This window comes from Brassica napus, chromosome A10 (genome assembly GCF_020379485.1).
Source record: "Brassica napus cultivar Da-Ae chromosome A10, Da-Ae, whole genome shotgun sequence".
Lineage (NCBI taxonomy): Eukaryota > Viridiplantae > Streptophyta > Magnoliopsida > Brassicales > Brassicaceae > Brassica > Brassica napus.
Window position 1 is genome coordinate 10,209,734 of NC_063443.1, and position 13,036 is coordinate 10,222,769.

The 13,036-nt window shown below is 30.6% G+C and overlaps 2 protein-coding genes across 5 annotated transcripts; both read left to right on the top strand.

Moving 5' to 3' along the window:
- Positions 1-1,447: 1,447 nt before the first annotated feature.
- On the top strand, positions 1,448-6,861 carry LOC106370287. Its single transcript, XM_048742861.1, has one exon. It carries the CDS (start codon positions 4,475-4,477, stop codon positions 4,976-4,978), a length of 504 nt encoding a protein of 167 aa, XP_048598818.1. The 5' UTR covers positions 1,448-4,474; the 3' UTR covers positions 4,979-6,861.
- Positions 6,862-7,997: 1,136 nt separating this feature from the next.
- On the top strand, positions 7,998-12,648 carry LOC106371393 (DEK domain-containing chromatin-associated protein 4). 4 transcript variants are annotated; one of them, XM_022687432.2, is made up of 12 exons: positions 7,998-8,181; positions 8,665-9,808; positions 9,895-9,928; positions 10,346-10,428; positions 10,606-10,665; positions 10,754-10,864; positions 10,946-11,026; positions 11,119-11,193; positions 11,300-11,807; positions 11,883-11,983; positions 12,064-12,094; positions 12,206-12,648. In XM_022687432.2, the coding sequence occupies exons 2-12, from the start codon at positions 8,714-8,716 to the stop codon at positions 12,358-12,360; spliced, it is 2,334 nt and encodes a 777-aa protein (XP_022543153.1). In that variant the 5' UTR covers positions 7,998-8,181; positions 8,665-8,713; the 3' UTR covers positions 12,361-12,648. The 4 variants fall into 4 exon arrangements, with proteins under 4 accessions (XP_022543153.1, XP_022543152.1, XP_022543154.1 ...); XM_022687431.2 differs by having other exon boundaries at positions 8,099-8,235; XM_022687433.2 differs by having other exon boundaries at positions 8,133-8,287.
- The last annotated feature ends 388 nt before the right edge of the window (positions 12,649-13,036 follow it).

Below are 13,036 nucleotides of genomic sequence, written 5' to 3' on the forward strand. Positions count from 1 at the left end.
AAATTATGTATTCAATAACAGCCCCTAAGTGTTTATATTGTTGTTATATTGCTAGTAACTTAGGATTAAGAGCTAAGGATTCCTCTTCGTCCCCGTTGCGGGTGCTCTAAAACTGCAACTAAAATGCTATTTTTTTACAAAAAGAAACCCAAAAAAGAGCTAAGAGTTTAGAATACATCATTCCATAATATTGCATCACACATGATATTATTCTAAAGGGAAATACACTATGATATTGATCTCCTATGATAGCACTAAAAAAATTTAAGTCACAAATATAGATTCTAAGGATCAAAATGACCAATATGATTCATTAAAGAGATAAATATATATTTATACCCCTAGGATTAAGGGGTGGGGATTTAAGATTGAGGTTTAATATTTTATAAAATAAAAATAATATTAAAAATTAAAAAAAATTTCAAAAAGTATTTTCGAATTATAAAAAGAAAATTTGAAAAATAAAATAAAAAAAAAATCAAAAAAAAATTTACAAAAAAGTTCGAATTTGAAAACATATAATCTAAACTATAAAAACAATATTATTTATTTTTATTTTTATTATTTTATTTTATTTTTTTATATGTAGGGTATTGAGGTCTTTTTACCTATTAAATGAAATATTTTGGTCATTTTTCTTCTTGTGGTCTATTTTTGTGATCAAAACTTGAAAAAATGTCTATTTAGGAGAATTACCCTATTCTAAAACTAAATAATATTGTATTTCCTATTTAATTATGCATTTTTTACTTTTAAAATAAATAGTTATATTTTTATTTATTGATCATATTACGATTAATATTAATTCAGTTTTAATTTTGAAAACAAAAAAATCCATTATTTTAATAAATTAATTATTTTATAGTTTATAAAAATCAAATTTAAGTTATTATACACAAAAATATAAACTTATGTATTTTACTATATTTTTGAAGAATGTTATAAAAATATCTATACTAATATTTATAAATTTAAAATACTAAAAAGTAGATGATTATACTTTTAATAAGATATAAAACTATAGAAATAATGCAATATATGCTATTTATTCATATAAAGATTCCGGTTAGTTGATGTTGTTATGTTTATAATTTATATGAAAAATATATTAACTTATTTTAATTATAAGAGTACTAAAATAAACTTTAACCATTGCTAAAGAATTTAAGAAATGGATTAGCTTATTTTCATTAGAAACATAACTATCTTTGTTTAGAATTTTAATTAACAAATTATATATCAATATATTTTGTTTGACATAAAATATATTTTTACAAAAAAAAAACGAAAATATTTTAAACCTACACATTACTGATTAAACTACATCATATAATTTTAAATAATTGTTCTATTATAAATAAATTATCTTAAAATTATTATTTTGAATTATCAGATCCTTAAGTAGATTTTTGTAGTTTTTCAGATAACTTTACAGTTTTGGATTAAATATTTCTTTCACACGAAGAAATGCAGAATATATTTTGCAACCAAAACAAATTTGTTCTTTTATTTATAAATTAAAATAAATATAATTCTTTAAAAATATATATTTTTTATAAATATATTTTTTAAAAAAATATATTTTTATAAATATCGTAAAACTAAAAATATATTTTAACATTATTTCTGATATAAATTTAAATATTTATATATATTCTGCATTATAGATTTTATGAATGAAAAGAATGTAATTCACTATTCCATTAATAATTTCAGTTTTTATTTCATTCATCATTTCATTTTTCTATTCCACAAATAGTTATACTTTTTATTCAGAATATTCCTTTTTAAAATAAGCAGTTACAACCTAACCTTTTGTTGGGAATTTTTTTTGGACACATTCATGGATTCTATTTAGTTACTTAGGCACGTATATCTTCATAGTCAATTTTTTATACTTTATAGAAGTCGTAGACGGCATGAGATAATTACTAGTAATCTAGTATCCATACTTTTAAGGGCTAGGTTGTCACTGATAAACTCAATAGGTTGAAAGTAAAAACGAAAAACAATTAACAAAACCTTCCACTCACAGCGATCGATTTTGGAGTAAACAAAGTGAATTTGGAGTGATGTTTTTTATTTTGTACATATCATCATGATTGCCATTGAAACAACCGTAATGAGGTCTTTTCAACCCAAGAAAGTTTGGATGAGACAAAGGTAAGTTCGGAAAAGTTAAAGTAACAACTGGATTAATTATGCGAGATTAATGGTCATACGCACTATTATTTCGAAGAAAGATATTAGAGAGAGAATTCCACATTGGAAATATGCAATAGATTTGAATAATATATAAGAGATTTGGACCACTCCACTTACCTTCAATTAGTTTTAAGTTGGAAGCCCTAAAAATTTTATCATGGTATCAGAGTGGACCTAACATCCTGGCTCATTAATTCGGCTAGACAGTGCTCCGATCATCCTATTAACTGATGACCCATAGAAAGTTCAGTTCCTTCGAGATTGCTAGAAAATAAAACATTGTCTCGAAAGAGGCATGATGGATTCTGCGAGATTAATGGTTATACATATTATTATATCGAAAGAAGATATTGGAAATATGTAAGAGACTTGAATAATACATAAAAGATTAGGACTATTCTAGTTACCGCCAATTAGTTTTAAATTGAAAATTCCAGAAAACTTATCACAATTCCTTAACTCGTTGAAGTTATAACATATAGAAAATGAAAAAGAAAATTATATCATATGCTGAATACTTGTAGCCACCTACATGAATCAAAGAAAGCGACCAAAAGATCGGCAAACTTATGAAAGGGTAACTTCTAGACAAAAGGTTAAACCATATTTTCATGTAGTCATATATTTCAATCAAACCTGGTCCCGTATTCTCCTCTACATCACCTCTCACATTCTATTAATGTTATTCAACATTTGCTTAAATAGATTGGTTAAGGAACAACGGTTTCAGATACGCGGTTACGGACGTTTGCGGATATGGATGGTTGTGGTTTAAAGTGTTATTAAACGATTTGTCCGATTGGTATCAGTTGTTAAAAATTGTTGACCGGTTAACTATCAAATGCAGCAGTGGTTAAAGATAAATTAACAATATTTATATTTTATATAATTGTAAAAATGTTAAAAATCATATTATTATAACAAATACAAATTTCTATTTATAGAATTATATTATTAAAATGTAAAATTATATAATATTTTTAAAAAAATTTATAATATAAACCAAAAAAAATATATATATATTAGTATTTCTATTATTTCAATTTAAAGTTATAATTGAATATTTTTCTTTTTATATTTATATAGTTTAAAAAAATTATCTTCCAGCAACCGTCCGTAACCGCAAACGCAAACGCTAGTTATAACCAACTTTTGAAATTTGGAGGTTTAAAACAATTTGAAGTGATTTATAGCGTTTTGTATAATTGTTGCAACACGCTAACAACTGTTACCAACCGTAAAAATAGTGTTTGCTGGTAATGAAAAAACCGGTCGTGCCCTAAAAAACTCTCATTTAATTTTTTTTGTTCCTTTTTTTATAAAAAAAAAAGATTTCTCTAAGCAACTAATGTACAAAAATATTTGTCACTTTATTTATTTACTGCTAGCTGATTTTAAATTGAAAACTAATAACAAAAAAATATTGAATCAGAAACAAATATACTGTCGGTAGGTATATGCTGTTTTACAATCACAGTTGTTATGCTGTTGGAGGTTATTGTTTATTTTGTATTAAAAATATTAGTATTAAAATATGATGTTTAAGTAAAAAACATAAAAACAAAAAGTTACTTTTTATAAAAAATATTAAATATAAAATTAAAGTAATTTAATTAACTATAAAATAAATTTTTAAAATATAACTAGTCACATGGTTTTTAATAAAGTTGTTAAAATAGAATTAAAAATATGAAAACTTTTGTAGATACAGTATATATTAATGATTTATATTTGAAGCACTAAAATATTTTTTAAAACATTACTTTTTTTTTGAAAAAGTGGAAAGAGTATAATCATTAACGATTTAAAACTAATCACCCTTAATTAATGGGCTTCACATGTCTTTACCAAATTCCTAAGCTTTTTCTGGAGCTAAGGAAATTAACATACATGCAGAAACCAAGGTCTTCTTCCTTTTCTCGAGAAAATTGGTTGCAGGTGTATTTATAAAGAGTTAAAAACCGGAGCTTTCTTGTTTGGTTCCTCTGACTTTTCCAGATCTCTCTCTCTCTTCTGAGACGTGTCTGAAACTTTTTCAAGAAATAATAGTATTCGTCTTGTTTACCCAAAAAAAAATAGTATTCGTCTTCCTTTATTATATATAAATATGCATCTTCTTTTAAGAGTGATACTCGGTTTAAACTTTAAAGATTTAAATCAGATAAATCTCAAAAGTCCATTAACTAACATCAATGGATAGCGTGACATTTTCAACTTCTTTTTAGCTCTGTTTTATTTTTTTGTCTTAAAATCAAGTTTCTGTGGAGTGATGAAAATGGTGGATAAAACTGATGAAGAAAAGCATTTTTCTTGGTGCTATTTTCTTTTACATCTGCCATTGCTGTTTGTTTTTGTAACAGTAATTCCATTTGTAGCTTTCCTCTGTTTCTTAAGCTTTTATGGATTCTCCTCTCTCCTAGTGACCATGGCAATCTTGTTCATATCTACTTTTGTTTTCCTTCTGAGATTTTTCAAAAAAAAAACAAGAGACTATTTGGTTGATCGATCTCAAAATGAAGTCGATGATACTGCTGATGCTGTTGCTAATGATAATTATGATATTGAGGAGGAGGATGAAGATGGTCTCATTGAGATTCTTCTTGTGAGTGAAGAAGCAGAGACTATAGAGGCAACGAGGAACACTAATCAGAGTCGACAGAGAATTAGGGTTGATGAAGATGAACAAGAAGAGATAGATGATGTGATTATGGAAGAAGATAACCTTATTGAGATTGATCTTTCCATTGGATCTATTAAAAGACGAAGTAAATGAAAGTTTCAATATTGTTTTTGTTTTTTCCTCAAATGTACAAAGGTAATCCAGCATTCTAATATTTTGGAGTTTTTTTTGTTTATTGGTGGTTGAGATTTAGGGTTTAATTTATGATTTATATCAAACTTTTAAAGCATCAATTTATCTTGACTAACCGTTTATAAATTTAACAGAGATTAGAGACGGAGATTAATCCCGTTAACTCAATCTGTTAACCATTATAATGGTGTTTTAAAAGTGGTTTAGTCAAAATATGTTAGAAGTTAAAATGGCTAGTCAAAATAAGTTGATGTTTTAAATGGTTCACCGGAAAGTTCATATTTTTTTTCAACCAAATTTAAAAGTTGGTGATTTAAGTGATAATTTTTTTGGACATTGGAATCTTTTTTTTTGGAACAGCCGAAGACACTAGAGTCTATTTTTCAAAAGATTTACCTTCTGATAAGAACAAATGTCAGAAGAAAAATACTTCGGTAGAACCGATAATTGCATTCCTTCAAGATTTCGTAAAAATACATACTTGCCACAGAAAAATAAGGCCAATAAATCATATCTTCAACATCACTTGGTAACTATTATAGTTCTAGGATGAGGAAACATTAACCATCCTAGTCTTGAGATTGACACTTTCCCAAATCGCTTTTGGATATATACAATCGAAGAACAAATGGTTTTGAGACTTAGTCTTCGAGCGACAAAAAGATTAGTAAGTTGAGCATCTCTCATCCCAAGCTAACAACATATCCAAAACTGGATTCTGCTCATGAGAAATAGGCAGTTACACATAGAATAAGTCTGTTATGAAAATTCAGATCTGATTGCATCATTTTGCATCACTTGAACCAGATCTTTTGTAAGTTTTAAATGATGCTGAGAATTGTATTTCAAACGTATTTTAAATATAAATTCCTGAATCCCTTCTGACTGACTGATCAAAATAATACTCACTAATGTTATATATACCAAATTAATTAATTCCTTTACAGTTATTTATTTGAATTATTAAATGATCGAATACATTTTAATTTATTTTGTTAAATAACTAATTTGTCAGATTCTACCACATTTAGTTAGATTCATGTATTTCCATTTAATATTTAATTATTATTTTGGATTTTTTTCCAATAGAAATTAATTATGTAAAATTTGTGTGTTTTAGGGATCAGATCTATCTGGATTTAGCAAGTATACTCTTTTTAATCATTTCTAATAAATTAATTAATTATTTTACTAAATTAGATAAACATTTACAGTTATTTATTTGAATGATCAAATACATTTTAAATTATTTTGTTATATAACTAATTTGTCAGATTCTACCACATTTAGTTAGATTCATATATTTCCATTTAATAATTATTATTTTAGATTTTTCCAATAGAAATTAACTACGTTATGTTTTTAGGGAACTATCTGGATTTAGAGACTATATTCTTTTTAACTATTTTTAATATTAAAATATTGTTAAATCAGAAAACATTATTTCCCTTTTAAATTTGTTTCAAATAATTTCTATATTTTATTGTTACTCAGATTATTGAATGATTGAATACATTTTGATTTATTTGGTTAGATAACTAATTTATTATATTCTACCATATGGATTATGTAATACATTCACATTATTATTTAGAAAATACCTAAGGGTAGCACTAAAAAAATTTTGATCACAAATATAGATTCTAAGAATCAAAATGATCAAAATGTTTCATTAAAGAAGTAAATATACATTTATATCCCTAGAGTTAACGGATGGAGATTTGAGATTGAGGTTTAAAATTTTATAAAATAAAAAATAAATCTTAAAATTTTGAAAATAAAAATGGGTAATTCTCCTAAATAGACATTTTTCAAGTTTTGGTCACAAAAATAGACCACAAGAAGGAAAATAACCAAAATGTTTCATTTAATAGGTAAAAAGACCCCAATACCCTACCTATATAAAAAAAAGAAAAATAAAAAATAAAAAATAGTTTTAGATTATATGTTTTCAAATTCAAACTTTTTAATAATCTTTTTTTTGAAATTTGATTTTCGAAAATTTTTATTTATTTTTTTTTCAAATTTTTGTTTGTAATTCGAAAATATTTTTTGAAACTATTTTTAAAATTTTTATTTTCATATTTTTAATATTATTTTTTATTTTATAAAGTTTTAAACCTCCATCTCAAATCTTCACCCATTGACTCTATGAATTAGTTAACCATAGAGATATAAATGTATATTTATATCTTTAATAAAACATTTTGGTCATTTTGATCTTTAGAATCTATATTTGTGACTAAAACTTTTTTAGTGATATCCTAGAGTATTTCCCAATAAAAAATTTAAAAATAGTTTCAAAAAGTATTTTGAATAACAAAAAGAAAATTTGAAAAAAAAATTAAAAAAAAAATTTCGAAAAAAAATTATAAAAAAATTCGAATTTGAAAACATATAATCTAAAACTATATAAAAATATTTTATTTTATTTTTTATAGTTTTTTTATTTTATTTTATATATATTTAGAGTATTAGGATCTTTTTACCTATTAAAATGAAGTTTTGAATGGTGACCAAAGAACGAAAGGGAACGCTGAATTCCTTATCATTCCCAAAAAAAAATCACCATTCAAAAGGAATAGTTTTTCCTTCTCGTTCTTTTCCATTCCTTTTTTTTAAGAGAAATATAGAACAAAAATATTCTTTGTTAAATTTGATAAGGAACAAGCATTCCTTTTCATTTCTGTAATTTTATTCATGTACGTTCGCTTTCTATTCATTTCTAGTGTTTCCGAAAAGGTCACCAGTTGGAGTCGAAATATTTTGGTCACTTTACTTTTCCTTGCAGTATACTTTTGTGACCAAAACTTAAAAATAGTCGAGAATTGTCCATATTATTTTTTTGTTACTATAAATTAAACAGGGGAAAATGCTTGTTTCTTTTCTTAAAATAGCAAAAACCAAATTATTTCATTATAAAAATATCGATTATGACTTCATTAAAAACAATTTATATACACGTAGTAGAGGATAATCTTAGACTAAACATTGTCCACCGATCCACGAGAGTACGTTAGACACACAATCTGAGCCGTCCATTAAGCTCACAGGTCCGACGTGGCAATGAAGTTAAAATCAGGTTTTGCGAGTGTGTTGGTATTTGTTCTGATTCGAACGAAAGTAGAGAGCTTGGAGAGGCACCCCTTTGGATAGCGAGCGAGGTGAGATTCCAAAGTCTTCTCCTTTTTGCCGAGCCTGCCTCTTTTCAACACTGTGTGAGCTTCTCTTGTGGGTTGATTTTATTGAAGTCGCGTTTAGGGTTTGTGTGTACGTTCTCTCTGATATGCGAATTTGATGTTTGAGATAGCTCTTTGAATAGTTGTTGTTTGGATCTTAATCTATGGTTTGGTTTTCCCCCAGAAAGTATTCAACTTTATGATAATTTGTGGATATATTCTTAGTTAGATTTGATCTGAATGATTAGCGGCGTTGAAAACTCAAAACACTTTTCTTTGCAGTTAAGCCCAGATGAAATGCATTGTTCCTTCTTTAAATGCTTTGTTTTGTGCATACATTCAGTTTCTTTGTGGGATTTGGAATTCATCTGGTGGTGATACCTGTTTTCGTTATGTAACCCTTCGTGTCTAGAAATATAATTACCTGCCCCCTTTTTTTTTTTAATCCTGAACTTGTATTTTCCACAGCCTTTTCGTGAAGTTTTGTATTGGAGATCTGCTGAACACTGAAATTACGATGGGGGAAGAAGATACAAAAGTCATTGTGGAGCCAACAGCAAATGGGACCAGTTCTCTTCCAAAGCCATCAGATGAAATCACTGGGAAACAGGCGGAGGAGAATGCTACTGTAAAAGAAACACAGGAAAACAAAAAAGCTGAGGATAATGGATCTGAGAAAATGGTGATAGATGATGACATCAAGCAAGATGAAGAGAAAGAGGTTTCAGATAAAGAAACGAAAGCTGAGACTGAGAAAGATGTCAACGGAGACAAGGAGCCAGCAGAGACTGCTGAAACAAACGAAGATAAGGGACAACCAGAAGCTGATCAAATGGATGAAGACACTGATGGCAAGAAGTTGGAAGCTGATGATGGTTTGTCTGGAGGTGCTACAGCGGAAGATACTGTGATGAAGGAATCCGTGGAGTCTGATGACAAGAGAGAGACAGACACAAAAGGTGCCGAAAATCAAGTGGTGAACAAGATAGATACAACTGAAGGAAGCCAAGATAAAACTGAGAAAGAATCAGAGGAAGAGAAGTTATTGGGTGGAGACGAGGGGGACAGTGTCGATGAGGTTGAAAAGAGGGATACAAGTAACAAAGAAGAGGCACCAAAGGAAAGGAATGAAGGCGAAATGGCTGAAGATGGGAAAGAGGAAAAACCAAACAAAGAAGAGGAAGTGAAGGAAGCGAACAAGGAAGAGGAAGACACAGATGTCAATGAGCCGAAAGAGGATGACGAAAAAATAGAGGCTAAGGGTGAGGATGGAAATGATATAGATGACAGCAAGGATGAGATTGAAGATAAAGAGGAGGAGACAAAGGACGAGAAGGAAGATGAAAAAGAAGAGAGCAATGATGAGAAAGAAGATGAAAAAGAAAAGAACAATGATGATAAGGAAGATGAAAATGAAGATAGCAAGAAGTCTAGCAAGCGAGGGAAAGGGAAGAATGAGAAAGCTCGCGGGAAGACAAAGAGTGAGGAAGAAAAGAAGGATGCTGAACCTGAGACTCCTTACTCTGATCGCCCTGTACGTGAGCGAAAGTCTGTTGAAAGGCTTGTTGCGGTGATTGATAAAGATTCTTCAAAGGAATTCCAAGTTGAAAAGGTTTGCCAATAGTTTCCCGTGTTTAGTCTCTAATCGATAGTGTATATTTGTTAGATCTGTTTATGAGTTACTTTTGGACATTCCAGGGAAAAGGAACACCTCTCAAAGATATCCCCAATGGTATGCTCATAATCCAAATAACTATTTCCTCTCAGCTTAATCTGTCATGATGTTGAACAGTCTTTTTGGCTTAGCTTTTCTCAGGAACATTGATAGAGCACATAGTCCCTTCCTATTAATGTTTTTCCCTTTGTGATTCTCTTTTTGATCAAATGGTGTCTGCAAGCCGTAGTACTGGGTGGTGTTGATTTCTAATTAAGATTTAGGATGTCTAGGCATGGTATTCTTATGTCTAATTTTCTGTTTTCCCTTTTACAATAAGTTTTTCTTTTGAGTTTAGTGATTGGAGCTGGTTTAAAAGCAAGAACGGCCAGGGATGTGAACTTGATTGTCATGGCCATGTTTTCTAATTAGTTAATTTGTTTCATCTGCTCAATCACTTGAACTGAACTTTATAAGTTATATGTTTCTCTGCAGTTGCTTACAAGATAGCAAGGAAGAAGTCTGAGGAAGTTTTCAAGCTTCTGCACACAATTCTATTTGGCGGGAGAAGAGGGAGAGTAAGCATCTCTTTGTACCATTTAATATATTGCCACCCGCCATTAGACGATGCATGTTCTTGTGGGGATTCTAGTGTAGTTTGAAATTCTTAGGAGTGGCATCCATTGTTATCCTCACGCTTACTGAGAGTCTGCTAATCATGTTTACACATGACTCGATTTTTCGTGCTTTGACAGGCTGCACAGGTTAAGGCAAACATATTGCGCTTTTCTGGTTACAAATGGCAAGGAGATGAGGTGGGCGGCATAACACTTTAGGCTTTTTCTACATATGCTCGTCTCGTTTTCCCTTGCGTAATATTTTACCTCAAATGATATATGGCAGGAAAAAGCAAAAGATAAAATAAAAGAAAAGCTTGACAAATGCAACAAGGAGAAGCTGCTGGAGTTTTGCGATCTCTTTGACATATCGGTTGCCAAGGCAACAACGAAAAAGGTTACTTCGGGTTTTAATGTCACCGTGTTCTTTCTAATGTAGTAAACTTGGCATCTGACTCGTAGTTTTCCTCACATACAGGAAGACATTGTTGCAAAGCTATTTAAGTTCTTGGAAAAACCTCATGCGACTACTGATGTTCCTGTTTATGAGAAAGAGAAGGTAACTTTGATGGTAGAAACGCTTTTTTCGCAGTTGAGTTTGAAATGTTCTTGAGCATATATCAATTTTGTTTTTCTTGTTCTGTTGTAAAGGGCGCAAAACGCAAAAGAACTCCTACGAAAAGTTCACATGCAGCTGGAAGTTCATCTTCTAAACGATCAGCAAAGGTATTATTCAATAGCTTGCAACTGGACGTCTGAGCCCTTGTGTTAAAAAAGGTGAAGACAATGTATGTGTCGGTTTAACTAATTTCGTTGTGTTTTTTTTTTGCAGAGCCAAAAAAAGACTGACAAAAAGAGCTTACCTCATTCTGATGATGAGTCTGAAGAAGAGAAAGAGGAAGAAGAAGAGGAGAGAGAGCATGAGACAGAGGAGGAAGATGAAAAGATTGATGAGGAGGAGGAGAATGAAAATGGGATTCCTGATCAATCGGATGATGAGGCCCCTCAACCTTCTGAAAGTGAGGAGAAAGTTGAATCTGAGGAGGACTCAGAGTCAGAGGAAGAAACTAAAAAGAAGAAACGTGGTTCTAGGACAGTATCTGGAAAGAAAGAATCGACAGCAGGGAAATCAAGAAGCAAGAAAGCTGCAGTCTCTACGAAATCCAGTCCACCCCCAACGAAAGTTACCCAAAAGCGTTCAGCAGGAAAAAGAAAGAAGAGTGATGACGACGACAGTGATACAAGTCCAAAGGCATCGTCCTCTAAGAGGAAGAAGACTGAAAAACCGGCCAAGGAGCAGTCCTCGGTTCCTTCAAAATCGGCATCAAAAGAGAAACCAGGTTTGCTCATACCCTCTTGTTTTTTTTCCGACATTGTTTTACCTGTGTCTGTTATTCTTGTTCATCTGCTAATAGGAAAAAGAGGCGGAAAAGGGAAAGACAAAACCAAGGAGCCTAGTGATGAAGAGTTGAAAAATGCAATTGTCGATATCTTGAAGGAAGTGGACTTTAACACGGTGAGGATTTTAACCATGAAACATCCTTTTCATGAAGCTACACTAATTGATCTAACAAATGCTTTTTCATTCTTTGACAGGCCACATTCACTGACATCCTCAATCGACTAGGTATGTGGACAGATGAGATCGTTCCTTAGCAGTTCTTTTCTTGATTGATGATAGTCCTGCGTATGGTTTTTATTGTTTTGTGTTACATGCATTGTTTTCACATGTTTTCAGCTGGGATGTTCAAACTGGATCTCACCTCAAGAAAATCATCGATAAAGCTGATGATTCAAGATGAGCTGACTAAGCTAGCAGATGAAGCCGAGAATGAGGTTGGAGAAGAAGATGCTGAGAAAGAGAAAGCTGGTGGAGAGGAGGTTAAGGCTTGATCACAAAGCATTTAAATCTAGTCTTAGCTACTATTTAATTTTCAAGGGGTCTCTGAGGCAAATATACCAGAGAATGTAATTTGTTGGTTGTTTTTGGTCGGGACTTGTGCTATAAACAGGAGTTCTTTTCTTATTTACTTTTGGTAGAGTCAGAGAGGAAGAAGCTGATGAGTAGTCTAAGGCAGTTTCGTGTGTGTACGATTTAAACATAAGCTCCTTCAGGTTTTATGCTTCACATAAAAACACCCTTGTGATTTTTGGGTTTTTCTAAAAGATATTTTGTGCATACTTCCCGAGCTTCTCTCATGTTGTTTCCTCTGTGCAATCTATTACTCCGCGTGTCTTGATTTGGTTTAGTGAGTTTGGGAGACCACAGACGTTGACATTAATAATCTTACAATAGCAAACAAAGACCAAGCTCGAATGTGACCCATTGATGGATTGCAGAGAAAGAAGGGACACAAGCAAAAACTTAAAGTAACCTATTCTAATGAATCAAGCAATGTCTCAAGTGAGCACCAGAAACAGAAAGAATTAACTTGGCCAGTGCTACTAAAGATAAAGGATCTGTATGCCATTGATGAGGATGTGTTTCGTATCAAAAGAAACTTAAAAAGATGAAGAACATGGATAACTGTGACGTTACATTTACTTATAGAAGCTATTAGACTTCCTC

What these genes read in the sequence shown, in the direction of transcription:
- LOC106370287 (XM_048742861.1), top strand. Translation starts at nt 4,475, where the DNA reads ATGAAAATGGTGGATAAAACTGATGAAGAAAAGCATTTTTCTTGGTGC.
- LOC106371393 (XM_022687432.2), top strand. Translation starts at nt 8,714, where the DNA reads ATGGGGGAAGAAGATACAAAAGTCATTGTGGAGCCAACAGCAAATGGG. An exon ending in TCTCAAAGATATCCCCAATG is followed by an intron (nt 9,929 to 10,345) that starts GTATGCTCATAA and finishes GTTTCTCTGCAG; the next exon opens with TTGCTTACAAGATAGCAAGG. An exon ending in TTGGCGGGAGAAGAGGGAGA is followed by an intron (nt 10,429 to 10,605) that starts GTAAGCATCTCT and finishes GTGCTTTGACAG; the next exon opens with GCTGCACAGGTTAAGGCAAA.